Source organism: Phaseolus vulgaris, chromosome 9, assembly GCF_000499845.2.
Source record: "Phaseolus vulgaris cultivar G19833 chromosome 9, P. vulgaris v2.0, whole genome shotgun sequence".
NCBI lineage: Eukaryota > Viridiplantae > Streptophyta > Magnoliopsida > Fabales > Fabaceae > Phaseolus > Phaseolus vulgaris.
The window spans coordinates 28,313,219-28,333,997 of NC_023751.2; the positions used below are offsets into that span (position 1 = coordinate 28,313,219).

General features: G+C 32.8%; 2 protein-coding genes across 8 annotated transcripts; one reads left to right on the plus strand and one right to left on the minus strand.

Moving 5' to 3' along the window:
• The first annotated feature begins 4,631 nt into the window (after window positions 1-4,631).
• Window positions 4,632-9,409, plus strand: LOC137821108 (uncharacterized). Of its 4 annotated transcripts, none has more exons than XM_068625539.1 (9): window positions 4,632-4,821; window positions 5,048-5,328; window positions 5,860-5,931; window positions 6,797-6,864; window positions 7,281-7,437; window positions 8,342-8,419; window positions 8,500-8,589; window positions 8,981-9,026; window positions 9,118-9,409. In XM_068625539.1, the coding sequence occupies exons 2-9, from the start codon at window positions 5,053-5,055 to the stop codon at window positions 9,156-9,158; spliced, it is 828 nt and encodes a 275-aa protein (XP_068481640.1). In that variant the 5' UTR covers window positions 4,632-4,821; window positions 5,048-5,052; the 3' UTR covers window positions 9,159-9,409. The 4 variants fall into 4 exon arrangements, with proteins under 4 accessions (XP_068481640.1, XP_068481641.1, XP_068481642.1 ...); XM_068625540.1 differs by having other exon boundaries at window positions 9,127-9,409; XM_068625541.1 differs by having other exon boundaries at window positions 8,500-8,579.
• Window positions 9,410-16,886: 7,477 nt separating this feature from the next.
• On the minus strand, window positions 16,887-20,555 carry LOC137821116 (probable arabinosyltransferase ARAD1). Of its 4 annotated transcripts, none has more exons than XM_068625555.1 (3): window positions 20,370-20,555; window positions 18,790-20,158; window positions 16,887-17,625 (listed from the first exon to the last, which is right to left on the minus strand). In XM_068625555.1, the coding sequence occupies exons 2-3, from the start codon at window positions 19,756-19,758 to the stop codon at window positions 17,080-17,082; spliced, it is 1,515 nt and encodes a 504-aa protein (XP_068481656.1). In that variant the 5' UTR covers window positions 19,759-20,158; window positions 20,370-20,555; the 3' UTR covers window positions 16,887-17,079. The 4 variants fall into 4 exon arrangements, with proteins under 4 accessions (XP_068481656.1, XP_068481654.1, XP_068481655.1 ...); XM_068625553.1 differs by having other exon boundaries at window positions 20,341-20,553; XM_068625554.1 differs by having other exon boundaries at window positions 18,790-20,218; window positions 20,341-20,520.
• Between the last annotated feature and the right edge of the window lie 224 nt (window positions 20,556-20,779).

Consider the following 20,779-nt stretch of genomic DNA (forward strand, 5'->3'; position numbering starts at 1 on the left):
ATTTGAATGTTAGGAATAGAGTTGAAATGTTAATTGCTATCAACATCTAATCGTAAGGATAAGGAGTTTTTATAAATATGTGAGGAATCAATATTTAGAACATTATCTTAATAATTTTATATGCGAGAAATCGATATAAATGAATTTTATATGAGCATCAATATCAATTAAAGGATAGAATATTGTTATGCTTTTCAAGATACAAGAGAGTGAGAAGGATGAATCTCAATCTCAATTTTCCCAATTGAATCAACAACTCTTTACTTTGTTTTATTTACATTCTTATATACACAACAAACATCCTACATTCTTATAACTCCAACCACTGCACCACCCAACATAAAATATAAATAAAATCCAAAATTTTATAGGAGTGATAAGTGCCAAATTTCAATAATATTTCATATTAAAATATAGACACTTATGGGTATTAATTGCTAAAATAAGTATAAAATAACCCCTAATTTGTTAATTTTTGAATTTATATATTTATGATTTTAATTTGAATAAGAACGATTTATTCCCAAATTTGGTGTTAATTTCAAGATTCTAGAGAGAATGAAGATGATTGGGTAGAAGGAGAATATACAAAGCTTAAAAGGGAAAGTTGGAATGCATCAACATTCACCAAAGCTGTCTGCAAAAGCGCCACCTCACCACCAAGGGAGCTTGCTCAAGCGAGCTATATCTCGCTTGAGCGAGATAACACCAGAGAAGTTGGGTTGGACGTTGTTTTGCTCGCTTGAGCGAGAGTCCACTTAAGCCCATGAAAAATAGGTTAAATAGAGGGCTTGAGGCACAACCCTAGGATGTCAGATTGAGAGGAAAACATCATTGAGTGAATTGTAACCCAATTGGGGGAATAGGAAAGTGTGAGAAACATTAGAGGAGGCAGTCGTCAAGGAGAAACATCTTGGATCTTTTTTTTCATGTCATCCCTGCTTGTAACAGTCATCATGTGTGGCTAGTTCTACCACTTGGGATTGAGAGTAATCTGTTCAAACTCTTATGTATTGAGGTGATATCTAAATACAATATTTTGTTCCTGATTGATGATTGGTATCATTCTTTTGTTTATAATGCTTGGTTTACCATGATCTAGAATTTTACATTTGACTAGAAAGTACTTCTAAGATTCTGACCAAAACGATTATGTTTAACATATTTGAATGTTATGAATAAATTTAAAATGTTAATTGCTATCAACATCTAATCTTAATGATAAGTTGTTTTTATAAATATGTAAGGAATCGATATTTAGGAAACATCTTAATAATTTTATATGCGAGGAATCGATATAAATGATTTTTATACGGACATCAATATCAATCATAGGGCACAATATTGTCATGCTAATCAAAATACAAAAAAGTGAGAAAGATGAAACTCAATCCCTATTTTTCCAATTGAAGCAAAAAAAACTCATTGATTTATTTTCTTGCCATCATAATTATTCTGTTTTTATATTTAGTGAATATTTTACTTGAATATTCAACTGTTCCTTGTGGGTTCGATATCCGTCCTTAGGGACACATTATTATTTCTGATAACGCGGTGCATTTGCCGTAAAAAGTTATCAAGAAGCGAGTGTGAGGTTAAATGAAATCTGAGCTTACCCTTCTTGGCCTTCCCACTAGGTTTAGGGGGAGCCATAATAATGACATTGAAGCGCCTTCGAATTGGGACCAAAGGAGAAGAATAGGGAAAATGGCTTTTGTTCCTAGGAAACGGAAGACAATTTTGGATTTGGAAGTCCATAAACATTATTAAAAGCCTATTCTTGAATTACCTAATCCTTTATCATATTACGAATTGTTCAGTTCGGAAGAGTACATAACTCCATTACGATGCAAAAAAATAATTACCAAGTTAGAGAAAAAAAAATACTTACCTTATTCTCAGACGAACAACGCTACAAAAATAACAACTTAGCATCGCAAAGTTGTCAGAAAGCAAGCAATTCCACTCAAGATGCACCAAAATCACAACAAACTCATCGTCATTTCTAGTCGTTGTTTGCTCTCTCAACATTGTGCACCAAATTGTAAAGAAGAAGAAAGGCTATGAGGGTGGTCTGCACTGTCTTTAGGGATTTTAAAAGCTCCTAGTAATAATTTTTTAAATGCACATAAATATAAGGGTACATGAAGAAAAATGTAGGGGTGTAGGGAGAAATACCCTTCTATTATCTCTTTTTTTATCTCTTTTGACTTAAGGAAACTCAATTAATCCTACTCTAACTTTACTATTTCCACCTCAAAATATGAGAAATAAGTCCTACAAATTGTAAGTCCACTAATTTTTTATATGATTTTCTTAAAAATAATATGTTCTTCCTTTTTTTCTTTATAGTCATTTATGTACTCAAAAGTATGAGTAATTAATAATATTTGAAACTACTAATTTTTAAGCTTTGCTTTTTAATGAATTTTGTAGGCATTATAAATGAATTTCATAAACATTATATTATTAACTATAGTGTAAATTCAAATTCATACATTATTTTATTAATTAGATGTTTATTTTATTTTTAATTTATATTAATAATCACTAATATAAAAAATATTAATAAGTTTAAAATTAATATTCACTTATTTAGTTTTGAAACATATTTTATACTATTTAAAATAATTTATATTGTTTTTTATTTCTTCTATTAATAATATACTAATGATATATTAATACACTTCTTCTAAATTAATCTCTAAAATGTGTTTAAATATTTAATATTTAATAATATGTATTATTTTAAAATTACTATTTTAACATTAATTATATTATAATTTATGCTAAATTGTTTTTATTTTATTATTTTAATTTGTTTTAAATTTAATTCATTATTAAAAACCCAAAAAAAAATATAAATATATTTTTATTAATTATTTATTCAATCCTTTTTATGTTTTTTTTTAAAATAGAATAATTAGGTTAAAATTTAGTTTACAAAAAATGAATTCCTAAAAGAACTTTTAAGGTTAGAATTTGCCTCTCCAAAAAATTAAATATTACACATGTAGATAAGTCTATTTTAATAAATAAATTACCATTGAGTTTATCTAGGACTTTATAAAATAAAGTTTTATACAAGAAAATAAAAATAGAGAAGAGGGTCATTTATAAGTGCAAGGTACATAGATGCAAATTATATTAATCTAGCATTAAAGAAAAAAATAGAACAATACCGATATAAAGGTGTTTATTCCTGCACCCTACATTTATGTGTAATTATTAAAATATTTTTAGATTTTCTTAAAAATATTAAAAGCAGCATACTATCATTGTCACAATTTTTTTTTTTTTTAATTTTCTGTCCAAGTCCGAATTAAAAAATAATAAATACATATCTTATAAGATATTTTAATAGAAACATTCAAACACTCACGTTTAAAGTTTATGGTATAATATAAGTTAGAATAAAGTGTTGTGAAACTCTTTTAGTTGAAATACATCTGGGTTCCTTATACTTTTTATTTAATTTATAAAATTTGTTGAGATACCATTGATAATTTAATATTGCATTTAAAATATTATTTACTTTAAAGTTTTTTATTAAAATTTTATTTTAAAAAATGTTAAAAAAATAAAAAAGAATATATTTAAATAATTTTATTTTAATTCTTAAATAATACAAGACTATTAAGTGTACTATAATAATAAAAATTTAAATAAACCTTTTTCAAAACTACAATCATATTTAGGGGAAGATTGAATTTTCAAGAATAAAATTCCAATACTAAAAAGACTAATTGACTTGAGTTAACATATAAATTTGAGAATACTTTATCATTTAGTAAACTTTTGCAATGGTCAATTTGTATATTCAATTACCTTAATTAATGATTAAGAAAATACAAACTTTACTTTTTAAAAACTAATAATGTGATATAATAAAAAAATAAAAAAACGAAAATCATTCTATCCTTATTTATAATCTTGAAAATTATTTTATAGTGACATTATTTTCAAATAGATGGATAACTTTAATTTAGTAACAAATATCAGCAGCTAGGGAAGTCACTATCGGGGTGACAGGATACTGAGAAGTCACCGTCCATGCGCGTTATGCTATTGTGCGCCATGGCTTCTCAACACTACAAACCACCATTTCGGTGCCTTTCAATGCATTTCACTCATTATAGCATTACAGCATATATTACATTTGCCAATGTAATTTTGGTACATGTATTTTTACCAAATTAGCATTTTTTTAAAAATTTTTATTCCTTTAACTAATAATTATTTGTAATTTAAATTTAATTTTTAGGTTAAAAAGTATAATTTTATGCAATTCTTTTCTAACTACTTGAAAGTTTGTTTAATTTGTAGTTTTAAAAATATATTAAATCACTATAAAATTATATTTGATAAGAAGTCCTAATAACTCCCACTTTATAAATATTATGGATTTTTTCCCAAATTTACATGTCACGTACAAAATAATAAATAATTAAATAAAAATTTGAATAAAGTTATGAATAATTAAAAATTAAGATATTCTAATGTGTTAATTGCGTCTATCAACTATTAAAAGGTGCAACATTTTAGTCTTTTTTTTTTCCAATTCTAATTGTGAACTAAAATTTCACAACATCAATATTTTAAATATCCAAATTAACAGTTAAGGTAAGTTTGGCATGACTGAGAAACTCAACTGAAAATAAATACTATTAAAATAGCACATTTAAAATGTCACCAGCTATAATTAAGTCAACAAAAATAATTAATAAATAAATACATTTCTTCTTGAATCGCTCACTCTCACTCATACCCTAACTCAACCCCTTTCTCCACTACACGTTTCTCACTTCTATCCATTTTCAGGTAATTTATTCTTTCTTTTTTTGAAAACTAAGAAAATTCCCATTTTTTCCATCTAACTGGATCGGGAATTTCCAATTGCCTGCCTCATTATAGTTTTTGTTCGTTCTGATTTAGTTATAGTATTCTGTGTGGGAGTATAAAGTCAAATAATTATTCAAACCTTTTATTTTCAATAATCTGAAATTAAAAAATTGAAAAGTGTATGTGATGGGTTCTTTTGTTTCAGGAACAATGCGGGAGGAAGTGGTTTTATCTGTTGTTGATCCTCTTCTTATAGCATCTTCACCTTTGCAACCCCAGCATGGTGGTGATGCTGGAGATTCACTCATTGAGGGTGCTACTCATGTCAATGATGTTGGGGAATGTGATACTTTGGAAGAACAGGCACAGGAACAGGAACAAGAGCAAGAAAAAGACCTCACTCTAATGGTGGAGTGTCGCATTTGCCAGGAAGATGATACTCTTCAAAATTTGGACATACCCTGTGCATGCAAGGGAACCTTGAAGGTATTTTTATACTAAACTTTCCTGTGTGCGAATGAGGATAGTATGCAATGAAATTGAGGTATTTTTGGATTGTTGCTTCCTGCGTATTTTTAGTAAGCAATGAAGACAGTTGATTGTTGATTCCTGCATATTTTTAGTAATCCATGAGGACAGCTGATTGTTGCTTTCTATGAGTGGATGAGTTGTGCTAGTTAGCAATGAACTCTTTAGGATAAAAGTACTAGCATGGGGTTTGCAATAAAAAATGACTTCCTCTTTCTTGAATCAATGCTTCGGATTTCAGAGGGTTGGCTGTTTCCAACAGTTATTGTGTGTACAAGTAATTTGGACTGCATGTGGATGTGTCTTCCAATGAGATAGTATGAATTGCGATAGTTATATTCTTTTCTTATAACTAACAGTTATTGAATGTAACATTTTGAATTTATAATCATCCGTCATTTGACTATTGCTTTACCTCGTTCCATCTCTTTATTGTAAACCCTGCCAAATTTGACAATTGCATTAATATATTCTTTTTCTATGTACAAGTTTGCTCATAGGGAATGTGTTCAGCTATGGTGTTACGAGAAGGGTGATACAATTTGTGAGATCTGCCACCAGGTAACTTGTTGAACTCTTAGCATTAGCATGGTATATCCAGCGCTAAGAAGCATATTTATTGTAATTGACATATATCTTAGTTTTAGTTGTATTTTAGGCATTATTTCAAGGAGTTTTGTGTTGATTTTCTTGTGGCTGTGTATGAAGTAGGGGCATGCTGGATACACCCAGCACATTGAAAATTTTCTTGTGGATTATATAATGGTTAGCTTTGCTAGTGATCTCTGATTTGAGACACTGTGGGAAACCCTCATGGACATGACATTAATGATTAGATTAATTCTGCCCTGTTGATAATTTGTTCTGGGAATCAGTGTCTGCCTAGCATTTAGGCATGTATAAAGTAAAGTTATCAGTGTATTTTCTTTTCTTGTTAGATGTTTGGTGTGCAGTTGCCAAGATCATGTTTATACAACAAATTTAAGACTTAGGACTTAACTCAACCCACAAATTTGGTTTATAAGGTAAGGTTATCCAAGAGAACTACTCAGGTTATATGTCTAAGGGATGTGCCTCCCACACCCAACACAATGAGGGTGCTGGAGGCGGCAATGAAGGCAGACCAAAGTGTTAAGGTGGGCTGGGCTGGGGTAGTCACAATTAAGACTAGTTTCCAACAAAATTAATTTTGTGGAGAATCTCAATATAGGAAAACGAAACATGCCCTGAAAGATTAGAGAGAAAAAAGCAAAACCAAAAACAATAGATGGCTGTTAGCAATCGGATAAAAGAGAGATGAGTGAAACTTTAAGTACCAAATTGATTACATGGAACAACTACGAAATCATAGGGCCAGAATATTGCATTTATTTGTTGCTCAGACTAAGTTATAGTTTTTTCACAGAAAAGTTTTCTTGACTTTCAGCCATTCAAACCTGGCTATTCTGTGACAACAACTGTCATCCATCCTGGAGATACTTCAATTGATATTAGGTAATTCCATTCCACCTTTTGCTGTTGACTTGATGTTATTATTTTTAACATGCACAAGAATCTTTATGCATATATATGTAGATATGGTAGCAATTTCGCCTTGCTTATTTGTTTTCCTTCTAGACTTCATTATATTGAGTTAGGTTAAATGTAAGAGATCTCTGATGGAAAGAGTGGAGTTGAATTTGTTGGGGGCTAGATGGGTTTAAGATTATTTATTAGTCTTCTTCCCTTTTTTCCTAGTCTATATCCATTTCTTTAGATAGTTTATATTCTTGCAATATTTTGAATACCTCTTGTTCTGGCTAAACTGTCATTATCTTCTCTATGTACTGCGCATCTATGATACTATGTCTTCCTATATCATCACTGCTGCTGGTTCTGTGTCTTACCATATGCTTTTGCATATTGGGCAGTGATGACTGGGCAAGCTATAATTTTCCTTTAGATTTGCACAATTCTCGCCTTTTGGCTATTGCAGCTGTAGAGCACCAAGTTCCGGAGACTGGTGAAGATTATGCCTATGCTGCTGGCACTGGTGGAATTACATTATGGCACTCTGTTGGTCTAATTGTAAGCGTTTTCAATTTCTTCATGAAGCTCAACAGTATATTTTTTCAGATGTTTTATATTAGGCATGAGAGTTCAATATTCTTAAATTTTTTTCTTTCCTATCTCTTAAGAGATTGAAATTTAAACCTAAATCAACCTCACAAAATCGATCTGGTAAGGTGAGATTTGCACCTATTATATGTTATAATTTGACCGTATTTCTAGTCAATATAAGATGTCCAACACATCTTGAACGTGAGACTCGAGTGTGGGACTAGAAGGAACTTGATAATAGATGAGACGATATGCTCAACAAACTTAAGTAAGATAGGTTCAGAATGACTTTGATAACATGTTAAAGTATAAAGAAGAGAGGAACATTGTGCTTAAACAATATGTTTCTGAGACAACACGAATGCTTTATTTATATTGGAAAAAAGAGATCAATACAATAAATAGAGGACATTTGATATCCTCTAATGACAAAGATATGATAAGTGAGTAAAAAGGTTTAGATACCATCTTTAAAATGTAAAATTTAAGTCTAACTCAATCTCACAATTGATAGGGTGAGGTTTGTATTCACTTATATATTATAATTTGACCATATTTCCAATAGATGTGAGATCTTCAACACTAACATCATCCATGGGACCACTGTACCTTTTCTTATCGTTGTCCTTCAGATATATTTATGCATGCCTGTGTGGCACCTACGCATGTATTTCTGTTGGGTATATATGGTTGTAATATTGCATTTCTCGTGTTTACTTTTCTGGATGTAGTGTCTGATGAGTGCTTTTAGTTATGCTGTTAATTCTTATATGGAAAGAGATCCCTGTATGTGTAAAATCTTATATATTAAATGGTTCTCCTTGTCCAATTCCAAAAATTTCTGCGCTTGGGTCTTATGCAAAATTTGCAGTTAATGGCTCTTTTACTTCTGAGGCATGTTGCTCCCCTCTTCAATGCTGATGTGGAGAAAGCTTTAACATATTTTTATGTAAGTTGTAATCTAAATGATTAATTTGTTGCATGTTATACAGCTGATTAGTTGATTTCATAATACTTAATGTTTTCCAGTTTTTCTTTCTTCGTGCGGCTGCTGTTGTCCTTCCTTGCTATCTTATGGCTTGGATAATTCGCGTAATACTGCATCAAAGGCAAAGACAAGTTACTACCCTGTGCTTATTCTAATATTGAAATTTGTATCATTTTCCCTTCCTTTTTTCATTTTTCATATTTTGATTAATCATATGATGCCATTTGCTAGGCCATTTAAGATTGTAAGATTTAAGTGATGGTATCAATTTGAATTGCAACAAGATATGGTGCACATGGCATGATTCTCTTATCACTGGTGAAAGAAATGTGAATACTGAGCTTCTTGCTTGTCTATAGTCTACCTAGAGACCTAGAATTTTTTTACCAAGTTCTGATCATGGGAAATGTTTTTTTCTGGGTTCTCTTGTCAACATGTACTCATTATTCTAGTACATCTTTACTTTGTGTTTTTTATTTTTCTTTTATGAACTAACAGAATCATGTATTTATTTTGGATCAGCAAGCACCTGAAGAACTTGCATTTGTGCTACAAGCAGACGAACAAGGTTAGCAGTTTGCAATATCACCAGGATCTATTTTTCACTGATTAATTCCCGTAAGTATTGTGGAACGTCATCCCTAATACAGGGATCATAGAAATTGTAGTTGGATCAGAGGTGCTGGAGAATAAGATCTGACGGCTCTGTTGCTGGTTCTCCATTTGTATCTTTCTCGGGTTATAATACCCCACCTACCTCTCTATCTCAATCTTTTTTATGTAAATAGGTATATTACACATAATCTCATACAGCTTATACAGCTGCTAATAGGGGAATTGATATTAACTGGAAGTGTTCTTCACCTATGAAAATATTTGTACACAAATTTATAGATGTCCTTAATATATTTTGAGAGTAGAATAAATTCACCAAACATGTTTCAAAACTTATTTTGGCCTTTTACTATTATTTTTTAGTATTAGCGAAGAAGTGTTGTTTATGTGAATCTGCCTAATTTAAAATAAGCTGTCATTCAAATTCAAGATTTGTATGCCCTTTTGTTGTTATCAACCAACTTCTATGAACATTCCGGGGGTAGCAGAGCTGAAAAGGGAAATTGATCACTGATTTCTATCTTCGAACAAAAGATTTGAACGTGCTGCTGAAGCGTGCTCCCAATAGCCGAGAGTGACATGGCTGACGGAATAGTTTAAAATTACGGTTGCTGTTTCATGAAATTTGATGATTGTTGTTGTTGGGGCTGTAATTTGTAGTTGCGATGCAGTTGTGGCGATTAAAACACGTTCATGTTGTGGCCCTAAATGTGGTAGCAGACCTGCAATTAAAACCATAAACCATGTTTGATGGTTCAACATTGAGTCAATAAAGCATGCAGCATGGTAGGTGATGGTACTTAGTTCCAAGTGTCTCATCAAGGCATTTGCTAGTTTTGTTCAATTCATGATTGACATTGTTTTATGTTATTAGTGTAAACCAGTGTTGTTAAACTCGCGACTCACACGAGTTAGCAAGTTTGGAGGACAAGCTGAGGTGACTCGGTTGGCCGATTATAATCGGAACAAATCGTCGTGCGACTTGATGGATAGGAAGATCGTCGAAGCTTGTCGATCATGTACTCTGACTCGTAAACAATAATTTTTGGTAAAAAAAATGGACCTTGCTTCATTGTTGTTAAGGTCTATTGGTAGAAGATAAGGTCTAAACGACCCAAAACGTGTGCTCTATGTTACGAGAGTAAGAATGTTACGAGAGTAAGAAATCTCAAAACGGAAAAAGAAACAAAACCTACCATGTACCTTCACTCGCTATTGCTACTCGCGGTTGTCACCATTGCTGTCGTTGCCCTCCCAATCTCCATCGTTGCACTTCGCAATTGTGTTCCTAGTTGCACTTGTGCTTGCAACTGCGGGAAGCAATCCTGTTCGAATCTGTTGTTGTTGGTCGCCATCGCTTGTGCTCGTCGTTGGTCGCTGTCGCATCACTGTCACTCACATAAACAATGCATGCTCCAACGTCCTTCCAATCCCTACAAGATTATGCTTTAATTTGTAAATACCTCATACCTCATGTTAAGACCTCTCACAGTATTTACGTGTAAGAGGTTCAAAAATTAATGTTGGATAATGTTTATGTGCGGTAGCAAAATTTGATGAAGAAATCTATGTCTAGAGAAGAGTGGGATAGTAGTGCAGGTGATTATGAGAATGTTAGAAAAAGATCAACTCAAGAAGAAAGTGGGGTGAGTCATCAAGTATTTTCAAGTAAATGGAAACTCAAACTACTATCAATTCCATCTTCAAGAAAAGTGAGAGGGATGATGCATGTCAAGAAATTGGTTTATTTTTCTATAACAATGTGGTTCCATTTAATGTAGCAAAGAGTGAAGAATAGAGTAAGATGCCTAGGTTGGTTGCCAAACATGGTCCCAAATTTAAGCCACCATCATACCATGAAATCAGGGTGAAATATCTTAAGCAACAAGCTGAAAAGACCAGTATGATATTGGAAGAACATAAATTATTTTGGAAAAAAATGGCTACATAATAATGTCAGATGGATGGAATTATAGGAGGAGAAGGACCATACTTAATTTTCTAACAAAATTTTCAAGATGATGAATGACGTTGATGAGGAGGTCGGGGAAGAGAATGTTATCCAAATTGTAACTGGTAATGCAACAAATTACAAGGTTGTTGGAGATTTGCTACAAAAAAGACAAAAGTTGTATTGGACACTGTTGGAGATTCTACATCGACTAGAGATGAGGACATTTCATTGTATATGAGTGGGTGCAAACCTCACCTTATGAGTCGGTTTTATGGGGTTGAGTTAGGCTTAAAGTCCACTTCTTAACATGGTATCAGAGCCATTTTCGAGTCCATCTTAGCGAGAATTTGTTGGGTTTATCAGGTCACCCGCTATCGGGTCGTTATCGGACCACCCATAACATATATCTCCACGCACGAGTTGGTAGTCTCGGCGTGAGGGGGTGTGTTAGAGATCCCACATCGACTAGAGATAAGACATTTTTCATTGTATATAAGTGGGTGCAAACCTCACCTTATGAGCCGGTTTTATGGGGTTGAGTTAGGCTTAAAGTCCACTTCTTAACAGACACCTTGCATAGCACATTGCATTGATTTAATGTTGGAAGAAGAAAATACCACTCCATCATGAGACAATAACCAATGGTAAGAGAATCACAACTTACATCTATTAAAATTTGATACTGGATAAAGGATTTTAGAAAAATATTTTGAATTGCATGTGAGGTGCTCTTCCCGGATTAAGATGTTGCGCATGGTAAATTGAGATGAAAAATCAACCATAAAATTTATTTATGAAAAGATGGATCTTGCTAAAGAGAATATACAAAGTTTTTTGAATGTTGTTAGTAAAAGGTTAATACCTAATTACCTTTCACTTATATTTGATTTCTAATTTCATTTTTTAGAAATATAGACTTTGTTGTTTAGATTAATTTATTTACTTTTATTTTACTTAGTTACACTTCCCTTTGGAAAATCATTGATCAAAGATGAGACAATTAATTGCATAGATCATGGCATGCTGCATGCTGTTACCTTAATCTCCCATGTTGTAATATCATCCGAACTTTAAAGATGATTAGGAGGTGAAACGAGGACCGTATGATTTTTGGAAAGGATGGTGAGAGATAATGATGAGATCAATAAGATTGATGCCCAAATTGAGAGTTTCAAGAGCTAGTATGAATTTTTTTATAGTCAAATAGCTCAACGTGCACTTAAAAGAAAACCTCCACCACAATGGTGGGAATCATATAAGGAAGAACATCCAGAATTACAAAGATTTGTAATTAGAGTATTGAGTATTGAGTATGACTTATAATTCATATGGTTGTTAGCGCTATTGGAGTGCTTTTGAAAGGGTAAGAATTTAAATTTATGAGTTCATTTTATAATTATTGTTTAGAGACTAATAAGATGTTATAATTATTTTTATAATTATTTAGGTCCACACTAAGAAAAGAAATCGTTTGCAACAAAAGACCAGGAATGATGTAGTCTTTGTGATGACTAATTCAAAATTGATGAAGTAGAATGATGTTAGGAAAACAAAAGACTAACATTGATGATTTTGCTTCCGACGATGAATGAAATATGGAGGATAATGAAGCAAAAGGTTGGAGAAGTTGAACCCTATGGATGATTTGGAAGTTTTTTCAGTTGCTGCAGATGATGAAGGTCATGACAAAGATAACATTAATGAAAATAAAGATCTTATAGAGGAGGATATATAGGAGATTACATCCAATATGAAGAATTTCCTTGAATAGTTTAATTGTATTAAACATTTTTGAACTTATTAGTTATTTTATGTGTGAACCTTTTATAAATTATAAATATTGAATATTATTTTTCATATGTTACTAACAATTCGAATTACTATCCTCAACTTACCATCGTCAAGTTACGATCTTTTGTCTTTTTTCAAGTTCTCTTACAATCATGGAGTTTAACAACATTGGTGTAAATCTTCCTCTGCATTTATGCCTTTCGCAGTGTTAATTTTATGCAGGACAAACTTCCACTTGGACTTTGGCTGTCTACTTGAATAAACTTATGGACATAGCTAAGCCAATATTAGATAAACGTTTTCACGAAATACTTCCACGAGAAAATAAAAAATGAAGCTTATAATTTAATTTATCTACCTCAATATTTTAAGAAATTTTAATTTAACATTTCAAAAAGTTGAGGGGCATGAGAGCCTTTTGAAAAATTTATAAAAATTGGCTCAAAGTCCAGTTTTTCTACGTTCTGTTGTAGGCCAACCGTAAAGATTCTGATAGTTATGTGTAAATAAATACTAATAATCATTGCGTAATTATACTCGTAATCAATCTCAAAATTACACATAATTATATTTTTCAGATTACGAATAAGTTAATAAAACTCAATGATATGTAAAAATTGATCACAATCATGTTAGTTTGGAATTATACAAGGATTTGTGATGTTGGGGGAGAGAGATTATAGCATATGCTGTTTTAAGCTATGAATTCCTATGTGATAAGCTAGAATCATTTGGTTCAAACTACTTATGGTTCAGTAACTATATTACCATTGATGAATCTTAAAAGCTGTATTAGCCGGGGAAGGTTCGATTTTGAAAGCAACAGTTCACTTATTTCTTTTACTTTTTTTTTCCTTGAGGTGGTCAGATATTTCTTTTACTTTAATACAGCTCTAAAGTGGTCAGAAAGAATATCTTACTCGTTGGTTATGTTCTTCAATTCACTTCCATAAATTCTTGATTAAACATATGAAGAAACTTATTTAGTGAAACCACATAAATTTATAGAATAGAAAAAGAAAAAGAGTAAGAGAGTTCAACAACAGTAATATGAACATATTCGAGTTGTTTACATAATCTGAAATGTTTGGTAGAATTGTACATTTTTGAACTTGTATGTTTTAGAGATGAGTTGGGAAGAAGTGTTTAGAATCTAGGCAATACATACAGATGGAAGAAAAGCATAAAGGAAATCCATTATTGAGCACTAAAAACCAAGACTACCATTTTTATTGCATGGAGTGAAGAGCTTGGAATTCTAAAGCCTCATAGCTTAAAGAAAGTGCTTGAACATGAAAGCATGTTACTGGTTGGTTTGTTTTTTTCAGGAGTAGTGGCTGCCATAATACCTTCTTCCAAAATTCTCTACTTTTAATGGCTTTCTTGTTCCTGTTGCATTAACATTCTAAGGATACTTTTACATAATTTTCTTAATATATAAAGATTTTTATATGAAAAAAATTAAGAAAAAAGAAACCTCTTTATAAAATTATCTTATGCATAAAAGAATTTATATATATATATATATATATATATATATGGGTTCTACTGATATATAAACTAGTTTAATTTATGAATAATCTCATTTTATTTGGTTTTCTTATCTTTCTCCGTTCTTATGAAAAAAATGTATCCAAAGATATATTTAAACAATGTTACTCTTATCTTTAGTCTTGTCATGTCACCATTAATTTGGACCAGCTCTTACTTAAGTTGATGCTATAAATGTTAATTGCTCTTTGTTGTAGTTTTCTTATTAATTACATACACTTCACATATCAATAAACTAATATTTTAATTATATTTTATTTATTTTTTAATTTAAAATATTATTATATTATTATAATGGTTTGTCAAGTGTGAGTACATTATTACTTTTTAGATGTTAAGGAAATTTTTTCCTTCTTTTTAAGGATTCTTTTAGTGAAGTTGATTTTATAATATGAATTCTGATTAGAATTAAGTTTGAAGAGTAAAAGATTTATGCAGAGTGGTTTTTATGTTTATTCTTAGAGTATGTTTGTAGTAAATTTCATATAAAGTATTTGGTTAGCTACTTTAAATAATTTTGAATTAAAAATAAATTCTTCGACACGAGATTAAATAGTGAAAATTTATGTATATGTATGTTAATTGATATTTTAACGTGAATTTAGATGGCTTAACAAGTACTAAACCAAGTGTACCTTTAGAACATATGTTAATGTGCATGATTTTAATGTGATTAAACGATTTAATAGATTTGGCCTTAGAGATATGAGACAATTATAAGATCCATTTTAAGTTTTTAATAATTGCAGTGTTGAAGAGGAAACTTGTTCAAATTCTAAAATCTCACGTAGTATTATAGTACTTGCTAAAAATGAGTTGTACTACTCTTTTGTGATTGCACCATTAGAGATGCTCTTACCAGTGAAAGAAAAACGGTTTCTTTGGGAGGAGGTTTGTTTTAGATCAAAATCACTTTTATGTTTCCATTAGATCTTCATTGAGGGTATAATTTAGTACGTTGGCTTTTTCATGGAACATCTCAGAAAAAGAAAGAGAATGCAGCAAATTCAGTGAGCATCATGCAGAGAATGATTCCTCTCATTGGCATATATGTCTCGAGGATATGGTGCAAGAACATGTCAGCAAGGGAAGATGACGTGGCAGATTAACAAAGTGTTTGAAGACACAGCTTCTTCGGTCTTTGTTTGGTGAAAAAGAGCAAGACAAATGATGGGGTTCCCAAGGATATTGTTCCAATTAACTTTTATTCAAACCTGTCAGTGTCAATCATCTAAATCAGCCTTATATATTGCTTATATAGCATTTGCTTATGTTCTAGGCTTCTTGTGCTTTTGCTTTGAAGCTTCCAAATCACATAGAAGATAAACTGCAGGATTATCCCTGTTGCTGCTATGAGCAGCAAGAAATAGGAGATATAAACACACAGTTTTAGACCCACCACCACCTTCTCTTCTTTGCTTCAAACTGAGAAAGCCTTTCTTCCTCCAAATTTTCCTCTACAAAAGAGATGAGTTTGTTGTCTTTCAGAGGGTTCTTTGTTTTAGTCTGTGTTGGGATTTTAGCTTCTCAACCAGGCATGGTTTCTGGCCTCAGAAGCAAAGATCTTGCTCTGAAATGGGATCACAGGCAATCAACACCACTTGCTCAAATAGCTCAGGACCTAAAGGCTGTTGCAATGGAGGACTTGCAATCACAGTTGGATTTGGCACCTGCACCTTCGTTGACATTTGATCCTAATCAATCAAACAAAAGGACAGTTCAAAAAGGGTCTGATCCAATTCACAATCGATGTTAACAAATCAACATGCTGTGGTTTTGTCCCTTTTTACTTAGCTTAGAATGACAAGTGAGTTCCCTAATGCCAAGATTGTTCTTTGCTTCGTTTAACAGTTTCTTAATGAGGTTGGTCGGCTTTCGATGCTCTTTTTCTTCCCCCATTTGTTTTTAGTTTTGTTGAGTCTATCTGTCAGGTGAAGAATTGCTCATGAAAACATTTTGTAAAGAAATCAGGTATTGAAGAATAGCTAGATAGTTTCGTGATATTGTTAGCTATCAAATACAGAATATAGTGGTTTTCTCTCTCTCAAACACACTTTCTCTGTCTATCTCTCCGACTTTCCTGGAACCGATATTTTGAGCCTTTTTCCTGCATAATTCAGTTACAAATAACTTCTTATGGGCCTTCTTAACTTGCTTGTGAAATGCAAAACTGTAGAATTTTGCCCTAATGTACCCTGGAGACTTGCTTCTTGGTACATCAATAGTTATTAAGCACCACTTGCGATAATGCAAAATCATAATGTCATTACTAGTACATTAATACAGGTTCTAGAGGGAAAACAAAGTACGGAAAATTTGTGAATGCATTTAACTTTGTTAATATGCCTTCGTTATAAAAATATTTAATCAACTAATAAAAAACCACCTTATAAATTGCTAATCCAAAAAATTAACAATTCTCAGTCATGACATTTTATGATTAGATAATAGTATAAGATACACACTTTTATATTCCAATTAAATTCATTTTTTAAGTACTTTTTTCTAAGATTCATGTGCCAAGAGGACAAATAATGCGGTATGCTTCGACATTAAAATAAAAAATCGTTTTTTTCCTTCAACAAGATGAGCAATTCAGCAAAAAGAAACCAATGAAGAGAATGGGAGCTTGCTACTAGCAAACAAATGAGACAAGGCTTGTCTCTTCCACTGTCATGTTGAACTTGACTGAAACCAAGATCCATAGATTCTAACGACCCAGAATCTCGGAATTTAAGTTTGTCTTAGCCCGAAGCTGAGATCTCTGGTATCTGTTCTTTCTGTGCAAATTGAACCTTATTGAAGATATCTTTGTTGAAACTTGCCGCCAAATCATATTCACTGCATCCCCAGGTTGGGATGGATACTGATACTCAAAGTGGGGTGTAATTTCCTTCAATTTTTCCCACATCTTGTTCCACTCGTCCCGTTTGATTGAACGAAGGACATTCAGCAGGTAGCCTTTCTTCACGGCATCAGAGGCACGCACAAATACTGAAAACTCTGAGTAGTCCAAGACATCTTCAAAGGGCAGCTCAATTTCATCACTAATGATCACAGGCACACAGTGGCTTGCTATGGCATCAAAGAGTCGATTCGAGGACGGGGTATCACCAGCAATGTTGAGGCAGAATTTTGACAAGGCCATGCCCTGGCTTGCCTGTTTGATCCCATTTCCTCCTATGCTCCCAAAACTGAAATGCACATCTTTCTCTTCTTTGAGGAGGTAGTACAGTTCTTGGCGAATGGCTCCTCCCTAGAGTTTCAATATCATAATTTAACTAATTAAATGAAGAAATACCATCTTCCACATCTAGAATTAATACTATAAAATTGATAAGGGAAGTAGTATTGATGGAAAGCGGACATTACATCATTGTAACGATTCTCACGAAAAAGTCTTAGCAGGATGCGTTTAAGTTTTAGTGTTCCAATGGATTTATCTTAAATTATGTGCCCAATATTTGTTCATATAAAACTCAATAAAATTTAGAAATCAACCATCAGAAGCCCTTTCTTATATTTGGAAGCATGAAAATGTAATATTTGTACCACCTCTGAAATCAAGGCTTCTATACAAGCTACAATGAACCCACTTGAGCTGATTAAACTTGAAGATATAAAAATTCAACTAATGCACTATAGTCAGCTCAGTGACACTGCCATTTATATCTTGATTTACCTTCTGAAATTCAATAAAAATACGATCTACTATTGATATCTTGAGGTGCCAAAAAACATGGAGTTGAAGTTTTTTTTTAATTAATAATCTAATACCAAGGATGAGAAGGACATGGAGCTTGTTGCTAAAGGTAACCGTAGAATATTTGTCATGTGTCAGTTCTCTATGCTCATCACTTTTGTTATAAAAGTGCCAGGGTATACGCAAGTACCTGGGATCAAATCTTACCTTCAAAAAGCCCCAGGCACCAAGGCGTAGTTTGTTCTCTAGCTGATATGAGGTGAGGTATGATCGGTAAAGATTCCTAAGATCTATTATCTAAGCCATCAATATGTTTCAACCAAGAAGGGGTTCTTAATTCTGATATCCACCCAATTAACAAGTTAAGAAGCTAATGCACCTTGACATCATCCCAACTCACAATAAAATGGAACACATGCCTCTTGCTAACCTTAAATGGGCATAATCAATAGTGTTAAGAAGTGAATTTAAACCTAACTTATCCTCACAAAACTGGTTTGGTAAGGTGAGCTTTGCACACACTCACTATTATAATATGATTTTATCTCTAGTCAATGTGGCATCTCCAACACACAACAAATAGCCAATTTAATTCATTGACGAAATTACCTCAAAATAAACTGGGAATGGAGTGGTAAAACTATTCGATGTGAAATATTTTTTCATAATAAGGTAAGTATGCATTAAACAGATAACATGAGTGCAGTAGAAACTCACATCTTTCCTGTATATTGCTCCCTGGAAATACACCAGTGTGGTACGTTCTTCATATGAAGCTGATTTAGCTCTTGGTATGGTACCTACTAGGTGCCTGTAGGGGGCTATTACATCTTTCTTGATATTTGCTAGTTGAGCAGGATACCTTCCGAAATCTGCAAGCACAAGCATAGCAGAACCCAATTTTCTTCTTGCATCCAACAAGCTGTTAGGATGGTGGGCTATAATCAGATGATCCTTCCCTCCTGATCGTTTCCATTCTTTCCGGTTCATTAAGAACTGCACCAATTTGTCTTGCAACATTTTGTTAACACTAACTTTCTCCTCTCCATGAAGCTTGGAATGCCGATTGTAACTCAGAGATGAGAAAAATGGCACAAAAATTACATCTGCTTGACTTGAATCCTGCACTCTAATTGCAGAGCAAGAATGACCAACTTTAGCAGTGTTTGATGACAGAAGATCAAGGGTGAGCCAGTATTCCATGCTGTGCTGCAAGTTCAGACCACCTGGATAGCGTGGGATACCTTCAGGGTTATCCACCTCAGGCCATGTTTGATTCAAACTTCCCTTCCAACCCAATAACCCGAAGTGAAATTCTGGGGGCAAATCATACATGAAGACTCTCAATAAAGGCCGAACTGGGTGAGATGCCACATTCATCTGTTGTCCTACAGAACTTGTTTTCTGGCTTGAATCAGAAGCTTGACAATCGGATTCTCTGGGTTTTTGTGATTGAAATTTTAAATCCCCAGAAGGGCAGGGAGGGACTACGATCTGCTCTCTCTTCATATTAGGCATGAAGTACTGTGACGCATTATTGACAAGAATAAGTTCTAACACTGATCTAGGTATCAAAGAATGACTGCTGAACTGGAGTAGGAAAAGGGATGACATGACCAAAAGGAACATAGAAATGATCATCACGTAAAATATAAACCTTGAGTGAAACATGATCTTCTCTGACATTTTTTAGGATAAAAAACAAGGTCCAATCAAGCAACCTTACAGCGAATACAGCAAATGAAACAAGACACCAAAAGAAAAAAAGACTGAGCAGCTCAAAAGGTAAGGTATTTTCACAAACACACAAAGCAAAAACCTTGATGGGGGTTATGGTTTTAGCAAGAAGCCCTTCTCAATCAAAATCCAAAGCTCGAATCCCTCAAACACAAATCGCCATACCCAGCCACTAATGGGCTTGACAACCTTCTACAGTGTTGAAGAAGATCTCCCACAGTTCTCACATGCAATGGCTTCCACATACAAAGCAATTTCAAAACCCTCCACTTCTTACAGAACACACTGATGAGACACAGTATAATCCATCAACCAAAAATGCCTGTGAAATCCAACCTTTGTTCCAAAACTAGCAACAAACAAATACCCCAAAACAAAAGTTCTCAGCTTCAGCATTCCATTAAACCGCCTTCGGAGATACAATCATTAGAAACCCAAGAAAATGTATTTGAATGAACACAGAAAGAAAATTAAAGAGGAATTGGCATCTGGGCAGACAATTTTTTTTTTGGTTTGAGCAAGAATGGGTACCTGGCGATAGAGATTGAAGCAGCACTCACCTCATCACTGTGCTAAGTCTTCACATTCAGACAGAGGAGAAAAAGGAATAAACTTTCTTAGCAAAATTTTATGTTTTGTTAGCTGTGCACGCCTAACGTGTGTGAATTGCGAGTTTCGTCACACTCATTTATTCTTCTTCAAGTCTCAACCTTTCTTGCGGAATTCAAAATACCCATTTAATGTACACATATAACACTTTGCAGTTCTTAATTATTTTATTCTCATTCTGGCTGTTCACATTAAATAATCAGGGAAAACTCTGTTGTTTTTTTTACTAACGTGTAACATTTGAATTAATATAAAATTTAATAAACTTATTTTAAACGGTCATTTATGAGTATAGATAAGTATAAAGATGTTTTACATTGTACATTATTTGTAGTGATTAGGTTTTATGCCACCCATAAAT

Bases quoted from the DNA above. Each gene is read 5' to 3' on its own strand.
- LOC137821108 (XM_068625538.1), top strand. From the start codon at position 5,053: ATGCGGGAGGAAGTGGTTTTATCTGTTGTTGATCCTCTTCTTATAGCA. The intron at 5,932-6,796 runs GTAACTTGTTGA...CTTGACTTTCAG, and splicing joins TTTGTGAGATCTGCCACCAG to CCATTCAAACCTGGCTATTC. The intron at 8,580-8,980 runs GCAAAGACAAGT...ATTTTGGATCAG, and splicing joins CGCGTAATACTGCATCAAAG to CAAGCACCTGAAGAACTTGC.
- LOC137821116 (XM_068625555.1), bottom strand. From the start codon at position 19,758: ATGTCAGAGAAGATCATGTTTCACTCAAGGTTTATATTTTACGTGATG. The intron at 17,626-18,789 runs GTGAGTTTCTAC...TTGAAACTCTAG, and splicing joins GAGCAATATACAGGAAAGAT to GGAGGAGCCATTCGCCAAGA.